Source organism: Haliotis cracherodii, unplaced genomic scaffold, assembly GCF_022045235.1.
Source record: "Haliotis cracherodii isolate W230 unplaced genomic scaffold, xgHalCrac1.p SCAF_7, whole genome shotgun sequence".
Lineage (NCBI taxonomy): Eukaryota > Metazoa > Mollusca > Gastropoda > Lepetellida > Haliotidae > Haliotis > Haliotis cracherodii.
In genome coordinates, this window is record NW_027266330.1 from 46,122,825 (window position 1) to 46,146,420 (window position 23,596).

General features: G+C 43.8%; 1 protein-coding gene across 1 annotated transcript in view; it reads right to left on the reverse strand.

Moving 5' to 3' along the window:
* Positions 1 to 23,596, reverse strand: part of LOC139447721 (uncharacterized) — an 87,838-nt gene that overhangs the window by 2,784 nt on the left and 61,458 nt on the right. Inside the window, exons 4-14 of the mRNA XM_071229188.1 lie at positions 20,564 to 20,696; positions 20,230 to 20,298; positions 19,035 to 19,129; positions 17,810 to 17,891; positions 15,947 to 16,114; positions 9,326 to 9,412; positions 5,430 to 5,524; positions 4,346 to 4,429; positions 2,310 to 2,478; positions 1,559 to 1,623; positions 224 to 295 (exon numbers count right to left, since the gene is read on the reverse strand). Coding sequence (XP_071085289.1) covers positions 224 to 295; positions 1,559 to 1,623; positions 2,310 to 2,478; positions 4,346 to 4,429; positions 5,430 to 5,524; positions 9,326 to 9,412; positions 15,947 to 16,114; positions 17,810 to 17,891; positions 19,035 to 19,129; positions 20,230 to 20,298; positions 20,564 to 20,696 — 1,119 coding nt within the window. The remainder of the gene's footprint in view (positions 1 to 223; positions 296 to 1,558; positions 1,624 to 2,309; positions 2,479 to 4,345; positions 4,430 to 5,429; positions 5,525 to 9,325; positions 9,413 to 15,946; positions 16,115 to 17,809; positions 17,892 to 19,034; positions 19,130 to 20,229; positions 20,299 to 20,563; positions 20,697 to 23,596) is intronic.

A 23,596-nucleotide genomic window follows, 5' to 3' on the forward strand; every position in this document is an offset into this window, starting at 1 on the left:
AGAAATAGCGAAATAGAATGTCTGGGTAAACAGAGTTAAGTACCGACTAAGGGACAACTTTGGCCAAAGGAAGTCTCTTTCCGGCATTTGGTTATTTCAAACAAATTAAAGGAAACGAGTTATCCCCTTGAATATACAAAAGTTCGACAAGGAAATCGTCCTGAAGAGTTTCTGGCTTGATGGGTTCCACTGTATGAGTGTCACTACACAGCTGTCAACTCACCCAAACGCGTGAATGCCAGTATCCACCACAAGACGACAGGCACGGAATATCTCGGAACAGTATCTGCCAAAGCTGAAAGTAAGAAGAAAAGTTAAATAGAAACCAAATTGGAACTCCCACATGGGAGATTATAATAACACCTGAATGTAACACTACGTCCGTACATGGACTACGACGTCTGTGGATGGTGTTTAAGGCCGCTGTACCCAATATTCCAGCCGTACCACGCCGCTCTTTAAATAATCGAATCATGACCAGACAAACCAGTGATTGATATTATGAACAACGTACCACGCCCTCGCGGTACGACAAGATCCTCATTAGTCGATCCTCATGAGGGCGGGTATAAAAGATACATTCTGCCCCGAAATCCACAATAGGCACAGTAGGCAAATAATGAGAAAATTAATCCAGGATGTATTTTCTATTAGAAAGTCTTGGAGGGTATTGCCTCTGGCCATAATTCGATAATAAAGTCCGTTTGTCACATAGCCACATGTTGCATGGCGATTAATGGCATCTCTGAATGACACGTTTTTAATTTGCAACGTATCAATTCAGGGGAGATAACTCCGATAGCCTTATGGTATGGATTGAATGCGTTGTTTGAGAAGAGCCACGATGAACAGTTCAACAAGGAGGTCGTAGAATTAGGTATGATTTGTTTTAGGAGGCACGCAGAAGAAATCACGCTACGTCACTCCTGCCTTTTACAATTAAACGAATCTGAACAGACACACCAGTGACTGATATTATGAGCAACACTCCACGCCGTCGCAGAACGATGACAGATAGTCAGGCATCCGGCAATCAACCAAGTCAGCGATCCAATTAAGTCGCCTCTGAGGACAAGTCCTGGGAACGTATCATAACTTGGACCCCACCAAGTTGTCAGGGTGTGTGTGAGGGGGGTGGGATGGTTACGCCCTACCACGAAATATTCAAGCTAAATGAACTGTTTGATTGTTTGTTTCTTGTTCTTGCCGCATTATTCCGGCTTTATGGCGGTTTGAGTCTGGACCAGACAATCATGTAACTGATATCATGAGCATCAATCCACGCAATTAGGATACGATGACGTGCATCAGCCAATTGGATAGTGTATATACGTTGAAGATATTGATAACATTGACCTCCGCGACCGGGGTAGGATGACACACTCATGAAGTCATTGGCCGCCACGAAGATGTCGCAGCGCAATGCGTGTCGGTTTCCATACAGATAATCATCAAATGATTTTGAAATGGTGTCATTTTCATCTGACCCTGTGTCATGGCTCTAGGTTTTATTAAATTATTGAGCATTACTTTGAAGAGATAATTAGTTTGAACTTACAGATCATAGGGCGAGTCGTACAAGCCCATCTCCTCTCCGAGGTATTCAGCATAGAGCGCCCAGCCCTGCAACAAGGAACATGGTCACAGATCACAGACAGTCATGTCTGTAAATTACTTGCAGCAGAAAAGGACCACAGTGCCCAGGAGTGTCGTTGAGCCAGAAAAGAAAGTTTGATAGATTGACTGTTTGTTTGTTGTTTAACGCCGCACTCATCAATATTCCAACTATATGACGGCAGTCTGTAAATATTCGAGCCTTAACCATACAATCCAGCATCGATCTACGCAATTGGGATACGATAACATTCATCAACCAAGTCAGCGATCCCGTTAATCGCCTCTTACAACAAGCATAATCGCCTTTTACGGCAAGCATAGGTCGCTGAAGACCTATTCTACGCCGGATATTCACGGGTCGCTAGACCGACTGACTTTTTATGGCCACAATGAGCAATACCAATGATGTATCGCGGCCGCCTGTAAGTAACCCAGTCCGGGACAGACAAACCAGCGGTCGATGACATAAGCTACGATCCACCTGGTCGGGTACGATTACCAACAATCACCAAGGTAACCACCCGATCCTCATCTCTGCCTATTCTGACCCGGGATACAAACGTGAAATTGCTAAAGTGTAACTTATATCAGATAAAGTATACTTATATCGAAAAAAAATACGTTTCTGACAGTCTATCAACTTCGTGTTTAGCGCACCGATTACTACAAATGTACTACGGAGTAGAACTCACCTCTGCGTACGCGCTGTATATGGGGAAATGGAATGGTACCGAGTACAGCTTGCTGTTGAGTGTCTCCGCCCTGTAGTCGGGGATGCCATGCATGCTGGAGTAGGCGTCCTGGAAGTGATGCCCCGGGTCCGTCTCGTGCAGCGCCAGCGGCAGCATCATGAACGTCGATCTACAATGACGAGTATGATATATCAGTTACACACCATTGCATCTGCAATCAATGACAAAGCTTTCTCAACACTTCTTGGTTAACGGACTTTGTGAAATATCCTGATGGGTAGTTGGACAAAAATATAAATGATGTCGGAACATATGTTGTGTCCTTCAACACATCAGCAGAATAAGAGGCGGTATGTGCAGCATGTTTTGTTAGCTTTGATTGTTTTCAAAGCCATTATAACCTCCAGTCTTGCTGTTAACTGTCTTAACTGCCGGGGTGAACTAAGTATGCTATTATGTCAAATGTTGGCTAAAAATGAATTCAGCATATGTGGTGTTGATACCGCATGTAGTACGGACGTGACGCAACATAGCGTCATGTCTAGGACATAGTATAGTATGAACGTGACACGAAGTGGTGTTATGTGTAGTACGGACGTAACGCAACATAGCATCATGTCTAGGACATAGTATAGTATGAATGTGACACGAAGTGGTGTTATGTGTAGTATGTGTAGTTGGAAAGTGACACTACATGTGTAGTGGGGACGTGACAAGGCATATTGTCGGGAATAGTAGGGACGTGACAAGGCATATTGTCGGGAATAGTGGGGACGTGACAAGGCATATTGTCGGAAATAGTGGGGACGTGACAAGGCATAACGTTGGGAATAGTAGGGACGTGACATGGCATAACGTTGGGAATAGTAGGGACGTGACAAGGCATATTGTCGGGAATAGTAGAGACGTGACATATTGTCGGGAATAGTAAGGACGTGACAAGGCATATTGTCGGGAATGATGGGGACGTGACAAGGCATATTGTCGGGAATAGTCGGGACGTGACATTTTGTTGGGAATAGTAAGGACGTGACAAATTGTCGGGGGGTAGTAGGGGCGTAATAAGACATATCGGGAATATTGGGTACGTGGCATGGCATAACGTCTGGAATAGTAGAAACGTGACATGGCATTACGTCGGGAATTGTAGGGACGTGACATGGCATAACGTCGGGAATAGTAGGGACGTGACATGGCATAACGTCGGGAATAGTGGGGACGTGACAAGGCATATTGTCGGAAATAGTGGGGACGTGACAAGGCATAACGTTGGGAATAGTAGGGACGTGACATGGCATAACGTTGGGAATAGTAGGGACGTGACAAGGCATATTGTCGGGAATAGTAGAGACGTGACATATTGTTGGGAATAGTAAGGACGTGACAAATTGTCGGGGGATAGTAGGGGCGTAACAAGACATATCGGGAATATTGGGTACGTGGCATGGCATAACGTCTGAAATAGTAGAAACGTGACATGGCATTACGTCGGGAATTGTAGGGACGTGACATGGCATAACGTCGGGAATAGTAGGGACGTGACATGGCATAACGTCGGGAATAGTAGGGACGTGGCATGGCATAACGTCGGGAATAGTAGGGACGTGACATGGCATAACGTCGGGAATAGTAGGGACGTGACATGGCATAACGTTGGGAATAGTAGGGACGTGACATGGCATAACGTTGGGAATAGTAGGGACGTGACATGGCATAACGTCGGGAATAGTAGAGACGTGACATATTGTCGGCAATAGTAAGGACGTGACATATTGTCGGGGGATAGTAGGGGCGTGACAAGGCATATCGGGAATATTGAGGACATATCGGGAATAGTAGGGACGTGACATATTGTCGGGGATAGTAGGGACGTGACACAGTGTCGGGAATAGTGGGGATGTGATATGACATATCATCGGGAAAAGTAGTGACGTGACATATTGTCGAGAATAGTAGGAACGTGACATATTGTCGGGGACAAACTGCCGACGGTGGTGGTCAGATGGAGAACTAAACACGAAGCATAACCATCTTACCGTTTCTGAGGTTCTTTGAGGTTGGCGTAGAAGACATTCTGCCCGTACGATCCCCACGGGCCGTCTGTGTCAACAGGCACGATGCTGAAACAGAACAGGTTTTATGTAAGCCAGGTCCTGTGAAACCAACCGTTATATAACCCGCAATTATCCTACCGTATATCATTTCTAATAAACGCTAATATTTGGTCATACATTGACAAAGTGCCTGACCCCGAATACGCGCATATGAGAAGTCAACACGTGCATTGGTCTAAATCAAAAGACAGTCCCACTATATAACTTCTCAGTATACGGCTCTATCCCTTTTCCAATGAACATTTTTACAGCAATTTCAAACTTTTCTCAATTTCCTCAATTTCATTAAAATCAGATCTTAGTTCTCGCTGCCGCGGCACAAAGATCTGAGGACATCCAATTAAGGGTCACGACCTTTCGCGAACTCTGACCGACCAATGGAATTACTGACAAGAAGTCGACATTAGCCAATCAGAAGGCAGCTTTCTCGTGCTTTACAGCACTAATTTCAAATTGGCGACTACGCTTCGAAACGTATTTTGACAAATTCTTAAAAAATTAAAATTTGAAAACTGAACAAAAGAACATTCTCGAAGGGCTAATATATGGTCTAAATTGTATAGATTCAGGCGTTAAGCCCGTAACTATCGTTCAGAATACTCCGTTTTAAAGTTTTCGGGGCTGCATGATTAGAAATCACATTCCGACTGTCACTTTCATGATCTGCTAAGCGACGCTCTCATTGGTCGGATGAAAGGTCGTTCTGACGTGACCCCTAATGGGATGTCCTCAGATCTTTGTTTAGCGGTAGCGAGAACTATGATCTGATTGAATGAGATTGAAGTTTCCTTAAATATACCCCAACAATAAAACTACATGTATATGTTGTAACACTGAGCCAACGCTATAATTAAGTATTACAAAGAAACAAATGGTATCGTTTCCAAATCAGAACAATATAAGTACTAGGCTCCATATCAGAGCGTGCTACCTGATTCACCATGGTACAGATCTGTCGAGCATGATGGACGACGATGTCACTGTTCGGAGTTATTGCATTACTCACGTGAGAGCCGGAAGTGATATGTTTCTGAACATAAACTGTAGCCGAGGCAGAATCTTCTTTGTGATGAGGAAGTGATATCGATGCAGCAGCTCCTCCTGTGAAGAAAACATTCCAAAATAGAAAAATATCTTTCTTTATCTAATTTTAGATATGTCTACGACAGTGTAAGTGGGAGATTGTTGCATTATGTGACTTTTAGGAGTGAAACATTAACTTCGTTGAAGGATCCAATCTAAAATATTTTGGCTAGCACTGAGAATAACACAGTGAAACTCGGTGTTCTTTTCCGAAAAGAAAAACACTTTTCTGGACAAGAACGTTCGTTTGTCTGTTTGTTCCTTATAACCGCACGCAGCAACATTCCAGCAGTTTGTTTGGTTTGTTTTTTGTTAAACGCCGCACTCAGCCATACTCCAGCTATATGACGACGGTCTGTAAATAATCGAATTTTGACAATCCAGTGATTGACATCATGAGCATCGATCCACGCAATTGGGATACAATGACATGCTTCAACCAAGTCAGTGAGCTTGACCACCCGATCCCGTTAGTCACCTCTTACGACAAGCATAGTCGCCGTTTACGGCAAGCATGGGTTGCTGAAGAACTATTCTACCCCGGATCTTCACGGGTCAGGTCCACTTGAACACTATTATGAATATCACTAGGTCAACTTCAACACCAATATGAATACCACTATGCACACCAATAGAAACACGATTATGAATACCACTAGGAACTCCACTAGGAACAACAATATGAATACCACTAGGAACACCATTATGAATACCACTAGGAACACCATTATGAATACCACCAGGAACTCCACTAGGAACACCATTATGAATACCACCAGGAACTCCACTAGGAACACCAATATGAATACCAGTAGGAGCACCACCGGGGCCATTACTTCAAGCACCACGATAAACACCAGTATGAACCAAAATTGGTCAACGACGACGGCTTTCGAAATCATTTTTCAAAGCGGCGTTAACCCGTGCCGTGCAAGACAAGACCCCGGCATATCTCGGAACTGTGTCACATTCTTCACTGCACGACACAGCCACATCTCATGTCACTGTTCTATGGAGAGAAAAAAACTCCACGAAAGTCCATTTTCATTTTATATTCTCATTTCTTTTTGTATCTTCGAACGATATATCAATCATTTACAGCCACTGAATATTGGACATTACTGACATAAAAGATTTGATTTCCAGGAACATGTGACATCTTTATGGAAAAAAATAAAAATCACACACGTCGAAAGAAGAAATATTATGAAGTAGTTCTTCAAATGCGAGCCGTGTGGCTTATTAATAACTATGGATATCACAAAATAATCAACAGGATTACAAGCCACGGTTATTATATGTAACAATAACCCATGCCATTCAGCCCGCAATATTAGATCGAAGTGCATTGAAAGACACGTGCGTCACACGGTGTCTGGCTATGTCAGCGTCCCCAGTTTTCTATATGAGATATTTACCAAATGTTTTGCCATCATCGTGAAATCACTTAATGATCGAGATCACAGGCTGTCATTGAAAACATTTTAGATAGTTATGGACCTCTTCTGTCTGACTGGGGGACACGTACATTATACCAGGAATATTAGATGTGGTTTGTGAGGCGCCGCGCAGTAGTCCATACACCAGATAATTGTATGATTGAATGGCTCATCCAATAACGTCTATGGCAGGTATTTATCGCCCTGCAATGAACGACTGCTGTGAAATGACTGGCGGGCAAATGTCAAGATAGATAGATTGTGATAAGAGATTCCCCTTCGCTATGCACACAAATCTAATGACTTCATTTCATGTAGTTTAAATTAAAGTACGAACCTTGTTAATATTACGGTGCGAAAATCATGAATGATGAGATTACAATGATTTTAAATCTGAATGACTTAACACGAAAGATGGGTTTCCAGATTTTCAATAATTTCAGTAAACAATTCGTGATAGAGATGGTAATGTAACTGAATCCCAAGTTGATTATAATGTAGACGAGTGGTTCTGCAGAAGCGTGGATAATAATCAAACATAGTAATTGTTCAAGCATGGACCAGTCCGATGACCCACTATTTGATGATGTATGACTAGCACAGAGGTACCAAACTATGGAATAAGTACACATTCCAATAGACACACAATTTACAAAGACACAATCCCCTTTAAGTTTGCCTCGTAATGATAAGAACCCGGCACATGTTCATTGGAACCAAACACAGTAAATAACGCAGACAGCAACACATAGTTACATCTGCGTGATTTACCTTTTAGGTCCAACAGACGATTGGCAACAGCCTTCCCTAAATCCATTCCCACGGTGTGTAGCCTGGCTGTGTGTCACCGTAGATCGGGTGGTTATTGTGTGTAGCCTGGCTGTGTGTCACTGTGGATCGGGTGGTTATTGTGTGTATCCTGGCTGTGTGTCACCGTGGATCGGGTGGTTATTGTGTGTATCCTGGCTGTGTGTCACCGTGGATCAGGTGGTTATTGTGTGTAGCCTGGCTGTGTGTCACCGTGGATCAGGTGGTTATTGTGTGTAGCCTGGCTGTGTGTCACTGTGGGTCAGGTGGTTATTGTGTGTAACCTGGCTGTGTGTCACTGTGGATCGGGTGGTTATTGTGTGTATCCTGGCTGTGTCACCGTGGATCGGGTGGCTATTGTGTGTAGCCTGGCTGTGTGTCACTGTGGATCAGGTGGTTATTGTGTGTAGCCTGGCTGTGTGTTACCGTGGGTCAGGTGGTTATTGTGTGTAGCCTGGCTGTGTGTCACCGTGGATCGGGTGGTTATTGTGTGTAGCCTGGCTGTGTAGCCTGGCTGTGTGTCACCGTGGATCAGGTGGTTATGGTGTGTAGCCTGGCTGTGTACCATCGCACCCACAGGCCGGGCCAACACACAGCCACACTTGACATAACACAGCTAGCACTTGACATACCACAGCCAGCACTTGACATTCCACAGCCACACTTGACATACCACAGCTAGCACTTGACATATCACAGCCACACATGACATACCACAGCCACACATGACATACCACAGCCACACTTGACATTCCACAGCTAGCACTTGACATTCCACAGCCAGCACTTGACATACAACAGCCACACTTGACATACCACAGCTAGCACTTGACATATCACAGCCACGCATGACATACCACAGCCACACATGACATACCACAGCCAGCACTTGACATACCACAGCCAGCACTTGACATACAACAGCCACACTTGACATACCACAGCTAGCACTTGACATACAACAGCCAGCACTTGACATATCACAGCCACACTTGACATTCCACAGCCATCACTTGACATTCAACAGCCACACTTGACATACCACAGCTACGATTGACATACCACAGCCAGCACTTGACATTCCACAGCCAGCACTTGACATACCACAGCCAGGACTTGACATACAACAGCTAGCACTTGACATACCACAGCCAGCAATTGACATTCCACAGCCAGCACTTGACATACCACAACCACACATGACATACCACAGCCACACATGACATACCACAGCCAGCACTTGACATACCGCAGCCACACTTGACATTCCACAGCCAGCACTTGACATTCCGCAGCCAAACTTGACATACCACAGCCACACATGACATACCACAGCCACATACCACAGCCACACTTGACATTCCACAGCCACACTTGACAAACAACAGCCAGCACTTGACATATCACAGCCACACTTGACATACCACCGCCACACATGACATATCACAGCCCCACTTGACATTCAACAGCCAGCACTTGACATTCAACAGCCACACTTGACATACCACAGCTAGCACTCGACGAAGGACCGTTGAACGATACATTACAGCTTTACAAACATAGAGATACTAACCTTTGTGTGATTATAAAACTTTGGAATGTATTTGACGTACTGAAAGAAAGACTTTAAGTCACCATGGAAATCGACGCTCTCCATCACCTGAAAAAAAGGGAAAAAATAATTTACAAGCAAATCGATCTGAAGGTGGAGCTTTTCACTTATTAAGCTGAGGTGAAAACAACTAAGAAACATTTCCTTTCACTCAAGTAAACCAAGTGATCCATCCAACATAAATTAGGTTGCTGGAACATAGTGTGTGTGTGTGAGTGTACAGTATTTCAGGTACATCCCGGCATGTCCCCTTGATTTGGGAGGAGGTGAGGTGAAATGGGGTTTAACGTCGCGTCCAAGATTATTGCACTTACCATGACGCAGTTTAACATGAATATCCCGCTCAGACACAGTATACTGACTCCGAGCCGACCAGTCTTTGTTTTAGCCCCTTAATGCCGAGTGACAGAAAGGTTACAAACAAGTACAATCTTTTAACGTCTTTTGGTACAACGCGGCCGGGGATCGAACCCCAGACCTTACGCTCTTCGGGCGGACGCACTACCACTAGACCATGGATGTGGGAGGACAAGAACATGGGGACATAATCATGGTCATTCGATGTCATGATCATAGGCTCCAGTAAAGTCAGGCAATGTTCCACAAACAAAGATATAAAGAATATGCTCCATCAGCTCCTAACTGAACGAATACCGTAGTCGGCGACACACATACCCGTATTAATTGCACATGATTAAGTTAATGAATCCTAGATAAGATAATTCCTGTTGACTTGTGAAACCCACCCCAGCAAGCTGTTCATTTCAATAAGAATGTACAACACGTATCTTATGGGTATCCAGCTGTAAGTTGTGAAACAGATAATCAACTTCCAGTCCCGCTGTCTCATCAACACATGTGCGGCTGGCATTTATGAAGTATGAGCAGAGATGATGAAGTGGAGATATCTCACAGAGTGGCGTTCTGACTACCAAAGACACCCCCTCCACCTCTCCCTCCACACCCCTTGCCACTCGTACCAGAAAACACGAAACTACACGAAATTTTATGCAGAATACATTATAATGTTACTTTCATGTACGATATATGAACACTAGTTACGTTTGTAACTGTAATCACAATACTGTATGTCTGGCACTTATTACTTTAAGCACGGTACTGAACGCAAGATGCCTCCTGCATCATACACTGTGTCGCCGAGTCAGTGAAACGTGTCCGTTAATTTGTAAATCTCCAAGTAGTTGGACCAATGAAAGTAAACTATTTGTTTCCTTCACCCCATCCCATCCTTTCCGCCACCTCGCCCGACCCGACCCGATTCAACTCACCATGCTATCACCCCACGTACCCATCCACTTACCCATCCCTTAACCCACCTCACCCATTCCCCTAACCCACTTCACCAAAACTACTAACCATCCTCACCTATCCCCCTAATCCCCCAAACCCGCTTTAACCTAACCCACCTCACCCATCCGCCTTACCCAACTCACCATCCTCCTAACACGCCTCACCCATCCTCTTAACCCACCTCACCCATACTCCTAATCCACCTCATCCATCCCTGTAACCCACCTCACCTGTCCTCCTAATCCACCTCACCCATCCTCCTTACCCACCTCACCCATCCTCCTAACCCGCCTCATCCATCCTCCTAATCCACCTCATCCATCCTCCTAATCCATTTCACCCATCCCCCTAACCCGCCTCATCCATCCCTGTAACCCACTTCACCCATCCTCCTAATCCACCTCACCCATCCTCCTTACCCACCTCACCCATCCTCCTAACCCGCCTCATCCATCCTCCTAATCCACCTCATCCATCCTCCTAATCCATTTCACCCGTCCTCCTAACCCACCTCACCCATCTGACCCACCCCTAACCCACCTCACCATACTCCTAGACCACCTCATCCATCGCTGTAACCCACCTCACCCGTCCTCCTATCCCACCTCACCAATCTGACCCACCCCCTAACCCACCTCACCATACTCCTAGCCCACCTCATCCATCCCTGTAACCCAACTCACCTGTCCTCCTAATACACCTCACCCATCTAACCCACCCCCTAACCCACCTCACCATACTCCTAGCCCACCTCATACATCCCTGTAACCCAACTCACCCATCCTCTTTACCCACCTCACCCATCCTCCTAACCCGCCTCATCCATCCTCCTAATCCACCTCACCCATCCTCCTAACCCGCCTCACCCATCCTCCTAACGCACCTCGCCCATCTGCCTAACCCACCTCACCCGTCCTCCTAGCCCACCTCACCCATCTGACCCACCCCTAACCCACCTCACCATACTCCTAGCCCACCTCATCCATCGCCCTAACCAACCTCACCATCCTCCTAACCACCTCACCCATCGCCCTAACCAACCTCACCATCCTCCTAACCACCTCACCCATCCCCTAACCCACCTCACCATACTCCTAGCCCACCTCATCCATCGCCCTAACCAACCTCACCATCCTCCTAACCACATCACCCATCCCCCTAACCATCCTCCTAACCCACCTTACGCATCACCCTTACCCAACTAACCAACCTCCTAACACAACTCACCCTAACCCATCATCCAAACCCACCTCACCAATCCTCCTAACGTACCTCACCCATCCGCCTAACCCACCTCATCCTAACCCACCGCACCCACCCTACTAACCAACCTCACCCATCCTCCTAGTCAACCCGCTAATCTACCTCATCTCCTGTCTCTTCAACTGGTTAACGGCCCACCATCCATGCCCCCCTCGAACCAGCCACACAGCATCACGCCCCCTCCTAACTGCCACTGATTACAGGGGAAGTATTTGGCGATGATGTTGTGATTGAAATAATTAGCCACGTTACAAGGTAGCTATGTCTTTTATGATCAGATTAACGTTTGAAGCATTCTCAACTAACTTCCAACGGATCAGCTGAAATTTGTCTCAAATAGTCATGTTCAGATCATTAATCAAGGTCGATAACAGACCATACGTTTCTGGTATAGAACAGCTGCATTTGAAGCGTACTACAACCAGAGAAATTATTATACATCGTGTGATGAAAATATTATTTTTTTATGAAAAGAATTTCTTAAATATTAACTTCATTTAGACACTCAACTTTCGTCTTTGTAAAGAAATGTATGAAACGGAATTCCGATTAATTTAGACCAAATGGCATCCTTTATATGTAAGCAATTATTTGCTTTGTGCTATAATTATAATGGACATCATATTCTCACAGAGTTTACATTAACACACCCAATGTGTGCACATGCCGTGGAAATCGGGCATATGTTCCCAGCTGGCTGCAATCAACATCTAACGAAACGACTTTCCCGTGCTGCACGTGCAGTTTAGAGTAAACGAGGGATGCCACCCACTATTGTGTAACGTATGATTGACATTAACCTGTCATTGAACAACAATCGTGAAGGAGAACATGAACTGTTTAACTACGCGGGTTTTTGATGCGATAATATCAAACCCATGAACACACAACTATTTTGTAACGACGATACGATATTAATTTTCTCCTTCTTTTACTATCATCATATTATTTATTATTTGACAAAATGATATCCAAAGCAAAACGAATCGACATGAAAGAGTCGAAAATTCATTTCAGAACGCCATGCATTACGATAACAAAAATCAGTTTTGTCCAAATAGCATGTTTCACACATCTGTCAGTAGGATCTTTGATGGCACCGGAACTGGCAGATTTGTGCAAAACAATCTCTTCTTTTTCGAAAGAAGCGTGCTCCTGTAAATATGCGAACATCAAAAGACAAGGTCCAAGATCAGATACATTTTCCCAACAACTAGTTGTCTTCCCTAGAGACTATCACACGTTCTGTGAGGGCTGGATACCCAGGAAACAACGGTAACTTATCTCTTTTGTTCGTAGTCTATTATCACTGTCTGTGGGGTTTAAAGCACTCTTATACATTTCAGATTAACTACAAATGAAATGGAGCTTTACAAGAGCGTCGTGCCATTGTTGCTCACCGACCCGTGAAGATCCGGAGTAGAACAGGTCTTCAGGAACCCATGCTTGCCAAAAAGGCGACTATGCTTGTTGTAACGGGATCAGGTGGTCTGGCTTGCTGACTTGGTTGATGCATGTTATCGTATCCCAATTACGTGAATCGATGTGCGTGATGTCAATTACTGGATTGCATGGTCGAGACTCGTTTATTTACAGACCGTCATCTTATAGCTGGAATACTGCGTTAAACAAGAAACAAACAAACAAAACAATGACATGCACCAACCATGTCGCCGAGCCTGACCAACGAATCCCGTTAGTCGCCTCTTACGAGATAAGCGTGGTCGCCTTTTACGGCAAACATTGGTTGATGAAGACCAATACTAACCTGGATCTTCACGGTTGTTTAACGAAAGAAGAAAACTGAGTCATATGATTGTTCTCGACACCTTCAAAGCGTCGAAGAAGTCGAACATGGCGACAAAACAACTGCCTTACCATAAGCCCGCTTGGACCTTTGGTCCTAGGGATCCCAAATCTGTAACTTTATCCCTTGAAACTGAATATAATTCAAGATCAAAAACTAAACACAGCATCAGTTTCGTCTGGGTCGCCATCTTGTTTTAAAAAGCTACTGGTTTTCCTTTCCGAACAGGATTTCTTATTCAAAATTACATTTTTGAAAATAAGTGATACACGTTGAGATAGTTATGTAGTCGTTTAAGCTATTGTAATCCTATTCAGCCATTCGGAGATTGTAAATCATACAGCTAAGATCAACTTTTCTGGTGAGTACCCCGTAAACTAGTGACATATAGACCAGCAGATGGTAAACGATGTATGAACGTTGGGATACGGTAACCGCAGGTAGTGAGCCAGATTACTCCTGCCTTGTTGGGGTCGGTGAAATAAGATTACGATAATGACCTGATATAATGACCTGATATAATGGTCTTAAAAGGTTTGAGGGGCGTAGGGGAATGAACTACTGTGCCGGTGGTCTGTTATCCCTCGGGGAGACCTATGGTCACCTACGATTGTTGACCACTTATGGATAACAGAAACATACGGCCGACCGCAGAGTGCGATGTGGTCACTCATGTTTGTGCCGACCACCTGGATCAATCTTCAGGTAAACAGGCCCAGGTGGCGGTCAAGCGCGGCCAGCGTGTGCTGTCCAGACGTGCACTTGATGAACCCCGCAGGGGTGGCTGGAGACCTACTTCAGCCTCGCGGGAAATACAACATGGCTTTTGATGCCGCTTCATTGTGAAGAGTGCATGTTTCACAATACAGTCGAATGTCTTTAAGTACGTCGTAACTGCATCAATGAGGGGTTTCCTCTCACATTAAGCTGACATGCCGTGATATGACTGGAATATTGTTCAAAGCGGCGTTAAACCCAACTCACTAACTTTAAGTAGAAATCGGATAACTGGAAAAAACAGATTACGTATCATTATTTGGATTGTCTTCAGTCGTATCATAGCAGCTGAAAGCCCAACTTGTTTTACGTGAATTTGTTTTGCTCCTCGTTTAGCAATATTACAGCATCAATAATCGGTTTTAGTCCACAGACAGCTTCATCACGACATCCCAGAAAATAATCGAGTCTGGGCCAGGCAATGTAAGAGATTGGTCTAGAGAGCAACAACTCCAGCACGATAGCACACGAGTAACACGAGTCACACATTGTAATAACCCGATCCTCATGCGTCTGTCCTCACGATGTAGTTGAACCCGTGAAGACCCCGGTTAGAATTGGTCTTCAGCAATATATGCTTGTCAAACTTGCTGACTTGGTTGATGCATGTCATCGTATCCATTTGCGTAGCTCGATGCTCATGTTGTCAATCACTGGATTGTCTGGTCCAGACTCGGTTATTTACAGACCGCCGTCATGTAGCTGGTATATTGCTGAGTGCGGCGTTAAAGAACAAACAAAGCAGTGATTTTGTGTGAGATCGTAGCTAAGACTGCCAACACCCTGGACGTGATTATTTCCTGCTACTGCTTGCATATTGCTGACAGCGGCGTTAAACATCATTCTCTTCAACGTATGCGTTACTATGTGTCACCGTCGTTACCAACAGTAACAATCTCATTAAAATCAGATCTTACCGGTCACGTCAGAACGACCTTTCGCGAAATTTGGCCGACCAATGAAATGACTGACAAGAAATCAACATTGGCCAATCAGAGGGCAGCTTTCTCGAGCTTTACGACACTAGTTTCAAACTGGCGACTACGCTTCGAAACATATTTTGACGTATTCTCGATTAAAAAAATTAAAACTGATAAGAAGAACATTTTGGAATGGCTTATAGATGGCCTAGATTGTATGGATATAATCATAAAACCCGCAACTGTCGTTCGGAATACTCCGTGTTAAATATATCGTGGCTGCATGATTAGAAAACACATTACGACTGTCACTTTCATGATCTGGTAAGCGACGCTCTGATTGGTTGGATGAAAGGTCGTTCTGACGTGACCCGAAATGGGATGTCCTCAGATCTTTGTTTAGCGATAGCGAGAACTAAGATCTGATTTTAATGAAATTGCAACAGTAAGGGTCAACCTCCAACCAAGATGGGAGCAATTCAACAATCAAGGGAGATAACTCACTCTCTTCATTTGCCGCTCTATCCTTGCCACTTCTTTGACTCCGAGTTCGAACACCTCTTCCGGAGAAATCTCATATCCCAGGTACCATTTCAGGCACGCGCGGTAGTACTGGTTTCCGTTTGCCAATGTGTGGACGCCCTCTACCGGCCGAGTAGCCTTTAGATACTCCTTAAAATAAAAAGCATGGGTAATGTAGGAGGAATGGTTATTGGCTTGAGGATGTTATAATCACTGAACAGAAAATTTAGGGTTCTATTTCAGCAAACTTCGTTAGGGGCCGGACAGGTCAAAAACCCTAAACCCTGTCGCCGGATAGAATCTTTTTTAATAAAAACATACGTTCTGGTTATCATGCGCTTGACTTTCGGTATTACTGGAACTAACTGGCGATATTACGGAGACTGACTGCGAATACGGGGACTGACTGTCGATATTACGGAGACTAACTGGCGATATTACGGAGACTAACTGGCGATACTACGGGGACAGACTGGCGATATTACGGAGACTAACTGGCGATATTACGGAGACTGACTGGCGATATTACGGGGACTGGCTGGCGATATTACGGAGACTGACTGGCGATATTACGGGGACTGGCTGGCGATATTAAGGGGACTGACTGGCGATATAACGGGGACTGACTGGCGATATTACGGGGACTAACTGGCGATATTACGGGGACTAACTGGCGATATTACGGAGACTGACTGGCGATATTACGGAGACTGACTGGCGATGTTACGGAGACTGACTGGCGATATTACGGGGACTGACTGGCGATATTACGCGGACTGACTGGCGATATTACGGGGACTCACTGGCGATATTACGGGGACTAACTGGCGATATCACAGGGACTGACTTGCGATATTACGGGGACTGACTGGCGATATTACGGGGACTGATAGGCGATATTACTTGGCTGACCCTGTGTGAAATCGAACGTCACGGTTTGAGTCACTGCTTACACTTGTTTATCTGCCACTTGTTTATCTTCTCGAGGCCGGTATACCTCTGCGGGTCGCTGTGGCAATGCTAAATACTGTTTACCTATGGTGTTAAACGTATTCGCTATGCCAAGAGTAACACAGCCACGTCAGCAATTGCCTTTACACAATGAGGATTCTGATGGGCAAAATCGTAGTGGGGTCGGGGGAAGAAGGGGCGGGGTCGAGCTGGAACTGTGAGACCAGCGACGTGTAGAAGCCGCCCGTGGAAGGCAGATGCATGAGAACCATGCCTCCATTCAAGACGCTTCACCATAGCCAGGTGTGTTGGAGATACCGCGGGTCAAGCCTTCAATACCCTGCTGCTCCTCTCCTCTTTGAAGTCTCCTCGTATTGTGAGAGGGTGACGAGAATACTGTGGTGTGTAAGTAGAACCGTGTGTGAGGGGCGGGGTGTAACCTGCCATTGTGTTCCTGGAGGCTACTGTTGTCTGGAAACAGGGGTAATGGTGTCTGGGCGTGATGGACGAATGAATAGCTATGAAGAACATCACGTCAAACTAGACTGCTTTGTATGTGTTTGTTGGAGACCCTCGTTACAGGACAACTTACAGGTTTCATGCCATACAGGTGGTGTGGTACTGCCACAATGACCTACCTCTTAATGTGAGTAATCCACGAGGTGTTTCTGAGGGTTGCTGTATATGATTACCACATTATCACGACCATGGCTTATTTCACAAGATGTCGCAATAATGGAAAAGTAACCATGGCTTGTTGCATGACGGGCAAACGCCTTATAGACTGGAGATCTTAAAACTAAACATACCCGGCGTCGGATGCGACGTATTTTCAGGATGCGGTGTGACCTTTTCTAATAAACTGATAGTTTTCACAAATATATTCACACCTACCGTCTCAATGAATTTCTGTAGTTTTCTTATTGCTGCTGAAATATCTGGAAGACTCTCCTTTGCTTTGACCAGAACCAGTTCTCTGAAATATCAGAAGAAAGTAAAAATGACTTTGTCTTATGATCTGTTTGTTTATTGTTTCACGCCGCACTCAGCAATATTAAATAATTGAGTCTTGAAAGGACAATCGGGTGTTGGACATCGATTGAGTATCGATCTACGCAATTGAGATACGATTACATGCATGAACCAAGTCAATGAGACTGACAACCAGATCCCTTCAGTCGAGTTGCCGAAGAACCCGGATCTTCACAGATCGTTGTCCCTTATCTGGGAGTCCAGAGTCTCTACAGCTGGTTTGTCCTGGGGGGCGTTGGGAATAACCGAGGTCTTGTTTGTATATGTACGAGCATTATGGTAGTGCTAGTTTCAGTTCAATGAGAGAATGCGTCGGGTGTTACTCCGCTTTGAAAGGTATTTCAGATATATCACGGCGTGTCATTATGTGGGAGGAAATCCCGAAGTTATGCAGGTCTTCTATACTTTAACCACTTCCGTGAAACCAATGATCATTTGTATGGTGCTGACAAACCACGGATTATAATACATTCGAACCTGGGATACAAATTCACGATCATAGAACCTTGTATGGTTTGTTTTCATTAACGGCATGTGCTGTACTATTGCAGGTGGTCGGATTTTGGCCTCTAGGCCTGACTACTGGTCTGGAAATCACTATTGTGATAACTATTGATATTGAAAGAAACTATTGCGATAACTATTGATATTGCAAGCAACTATTGTGATAAATATCGATAGTTTTCGGTGTATCATTTTAGATGGATTCTAGAGTTAAATTAAACTTTGGAACTAAAGTTTCCTTTGAATGTGATAACCATAACAACCAATAAGATGTAAAGTTTGAGATATGACTGTTATGATTTGTTGTTTTTTTCTTTACCTTAATAATTTAAGAAAAAGAAACTTCCACAGTAGCATGTGTAAATTACTACCACTCATGATCAAAAGAAAAACAAATTTGAACAGCATTGTATGTATTTTATTGATATGGTAAATACAATCGAAACTATCAATGTTCCTAACTGAAATCGATACTATTGATCGGAAACTGATTTAACAATCGATTTATTTACTTAAAGTGCTTACCAAAAGCAATATATCGATATTTCGATTTATCGTGACAGCCCCATTGGCCTCTACTCACTTGATGTCCTGGGGCACTAGTTCCAGGGCTGTCTGTATGGGTAGCAGGAAGTTCTCCCCGATATCCCGCTCCTTCAGAATATCCGGCACGCGGTCCTGGAAAATAAACGACGCGTCAGTTAATGAATAAATCTCTTTAATGTAGTTTTACGTCGCAGTCAACACCGTGATCCGAGCTATTTCCCGGCGAACTCAGTGACTGAACGTGTGACCCACCATCCATGCCACCCAGACATGTAGAAACACAATGATCTAAGTCACAGAACACCCGATCCAATGCATTCACATCTTACGGCAGGCAAAGAGTGCTCGGAAGTTTTTTCGTTAAAATTTCGTTTAAGGCTTCCTTGAATTTTAATATTTAATAAATAACACTATTTTACATAAAAGATATATTATAATATTCACAATGTACATCTACTTAAATCACTTGTTATTATACGGATATAAATATATATTCAGCAGAGAGACCTTGAATAAAGTTAGACCTCAATATCCCTGGAATCTGGCTCCTGGATAAAACGGTTCTTGTACACAAGCTCCGTGGAACAGGTTTCCATCAACCCAAGCTTGTGGGAAGTGGTAATAGATGTGGGCATGGAGTGGTCAGGCTCTGTGGCTTGACCGATTATGTGCCTTCGAACCCCCTAGGCGTGGGTCGTTACTCATGCTGTCAACCACTGGTTGACCTGATCCAGAAATGATCATTCACAAGTCGCCGTGAGACATCTTCCCGAGGCAGGGGAGTTAACTGACTGTAAAAGTCCAGTTTCCATCCTTGCCGAACAGTCAGCACGGCCGTTCACGAAACGGATGTTGATTTCGTTACGCGAATTTGGTAGGACTATGCATAGACTCGTTACCTTAACCCAGCTAAAAAATAAATTTCAGTTTAGTTCGGCAAGGGTGGAAAATGGACTTTCATTGTCAATTAAGTCCCTTGCCTCGGGTAGATGCCGTGAGACTGCGCGATCGTTTATTGCAGCGTGAAACAAAAGACTGTCTTTCTCAAATGATCAGCTGGACAAATGTCTTGCAACGCAGTACTGTTGTCATATTAAGCCTTAACACTCATGTCCAGAATATTTACGCTGAATTACATAGTCAAGATGCTTTAGAATAGATCTGAGAGTCACAAGGCTATTTGAAGCAAGAAACGTTTTAACATACGATAGTACGTGGCTACTACAACTTACGATTGAGACCCGGTGATTTGTTCTCTTCAGACTGATGGCACGCCGCATCAGCGCGATCATCTCATCGATCTGGAGAAAAAAAGCTCGCTGTAACTACTGTTAATCATCCTTAAAACGATTATTCAGAATCTACACTCATCCTGTTGATATCTTAACAACACAATAATGTACAATGAAAACTTTTAAGTCCTGTTGAATTACATTATCCCGAAATAGTTTCCGGTTTAAATCCGAGAGATTTTCCTTTAGTTTAGGAGACAATCTATGGAAAACATACAGGTGATGTTAATTAACAGCTGACTACAAAATCGGGCTACAGTTGTTGCTCACACACCTGAACTGGGAACGCTGACAAACGTTTGAGGTATTTCTCAAAATCATCTGGAGTGTCAAACTTGGCATAGAAGGTCCAGTGTGTCCCCTTGGCTATACCCTCCAGGAAGTTGACGGGATTCAGGGACCCATAGCTGTGAATAACACGGAGATACAGTGAGTGAGTGAGTGAGTTGGGTTTGTCGCGCCATGCAACACTGCTTGTGTTATATCACGGTGAGAGAAGAAGTCGTAGACGTTTACCGCTTCAGTTACACGTACGTACATGGGTCCGCCGACACACCAAGACACTTAATTGAGACCACACAGGGTTTAAACCCATCGCCAGCAGATCCTGGCATAACTATCTTAGAAAATTGCGAGCTATTACGGAAGTTTTAAGAGAAGTAGTGGTAGTTCTAGTAATGGTAGCATTATTGATAGTTGGTTGGTTTGTTTGTTGTTTAACAAAACTCAGCAATATCCCAGCTATATAAAGGCTGTCTGTAAATAATCGAGTCTGGACCAGACAATCCAGTGATCGATATCATGAGCATCGATCCACGCAATTTGGATCTGTGACATGCATCAACCACGTCAGCGAGCCTTACCACCCGATCCCGTTAGTCGCCTATTACGACAAGCATAGTCGCCTAGTATTATTGATAGTATTATTGATAGTATTATTGATAGTATTATTGATAGTACCATAAGTAGAAGTAGGAGAATCAATTTACGAAAATTAAGGGTTATGCTGATCTATTTAAGGGCGTACTTGGGCCACAGTAAGGCCTACGTGTTCTCAAACTGATGAGGTCTATTATTCAAGAATTAGGGGCGGTGGGGTAGCCTAGCGGTTAAAGCATTCGCTCGTCACGCCGAAGACCCGGGTTCGATTCCCGATAAGGGTACAATGTGTGAAGCCCATTTCTGGTGTCCACCCCCCCCCCCCCCCGTGATATTGCTGGAATATTGCTAAAATCGGCGTAAAACCAAACTCAATCAATCAACAATTTTCAAGAATTACATCCCTTCTCAAGATCACCTTGCACTGGTTCGAATGTAGATTTATCAAAGCAGTTCATCTATTTCAACATTGACTGCTACCAACATTTCAATGAGCGACCTTTAACATGAACAGACCATTTTTTCACTGCTTAAATGACCTTTCCTGAGCCAATACTGCTTTGTAGCCTGATGTATTGAGCTTCACGTGCTTCTTATTAGTCAAGCTGACTCACCACAATTGATATACACAAGGGATGCTATGCTATCTGCATTACACATATCACAAAGGATTGATGACAGAAGGTTCCCAATGTTGAACACAAGTCAAGATGTTTCTTTCGCGAATGACCCAAACAAACAAACAGAATTAAGCATGTGATTATTGTGTGAACTGACTCAAATTCAGAGTAGCGTTAGTATATTTCTTTTACAGAACCCGGTTAGAAGACATGAAACTTTTATGGAAAATGATTTTTTTCTTGTTTGTGTAACGACGTGTCAGACTACTTGTGCCCATCCATCCAGTTTAATTTGAACTTTTTTCCTCTTGACGAATGGGCTTTGAAGTAGCCCTGATATATTGTTACAAACAATATCGAAGTTATTCGCTGAAAGTGGCATATTTTCATGTTCAACCAACTTCAAATTACAAATCCAATAAAGAATAGTTTTCCTTTCAAAAAGCTATAAAAGTGTTTCATGTGTATATGTTTTGTTTTAACAAAAACATTTGTCCAGGTATTGTTCAAGCGCCATAAATATCAGAATTTCAACAAGATGTTCCCACGCGTTGTTGTTAAAAATCTCCGAAAAATTACAAGAATCAAATATCATTGGATATACTGGAATTCTATTGTTATACCTTCTTTTGTCAAGAGAACACTCGAGACGCATATCAAGGTCGAGAACCGAGACAAACAACTTTCATGACAGTCTGGTATTTATTTCTTGCTGTTATTCATTTATTGTTGCAATCGTGAAATTCACGACATTTATTGGTGCACGTGGCCAAGCATATTGTCGACAGGAACAATGGTCCTGAAAGCAAAGCTGCGACCCGCTAAAAAAAACACTGGGTGTTTCCCATACAGGAAAACATCTTTTTATACATGATTTCCGCAGAAATATTTTCAAAGAGCATTTTAATTGCATTCCTTGTTATCAAAATACGTGTGCCAAATAATCAAAGTTGCTCGTGTTTCTAACTTCCACAATTCTTTCAAAATATGATTAACAAGCCCTACTTTTGTCGAAGTACAATAAACATAAGATAGATGATGTTAGGTTGTAATTTGATTTACATCACATGTCTGAGTGTTCCTGTGGGGACTCGCCGTACAACATGTTCCCAGCTGCACACGACTTACATCTAGTCTCTGAAATGAACATATTTTACAGTAAAAACAGTTCTTAAATTATAGTTATAAAATATAATAATAAGGCGCCCAGAGACTCTCTTCATTTTCAGATATTGCAGTAATCTAGACTTGCCAAACATTATAGACTTGCATGAGGTATATTGGATATATTTGTTTCAGGGTCTGTATGACAGACTAAGCTGCCCCTTGCTGCTCGTAAAACTTAAACGGGGATCGGATGGTCAAACGATATGCCAAGGCGGATCGCGTCATTGTTATCGCTCTTGTTTTACGTTACTAATTTGCCTGGTCCAAATTCGATTCTTACTCCGACAAGAGTACATATGTGTCCTAGGACCTCCAATTGGCACCCGTGACGATTCCGGGGTAGAATAGGTCTTCAGCAACCCATGCTTGCCGTAAAAGGTGACTATGTTTGCCGTAAAAGGCGACTTACGGTATCGGGTGGTCAGGCTCGCTGACTTGGTTGATACATGTCATCGTATCTCAATTGCGTAGATCGATGCTCATGATGTCAATTATTGGATTGTCTGGTCCAGACTCGATTATTTACAGACCACCGTCATATAGCTGGAATAGTGCTGAGTGCGGCGTTAAACAACGACAACCTTTATACATTTTTTCTGCCTATAGCGTGTACCTTTCGTACACTTCAAGCCATGTCAAGA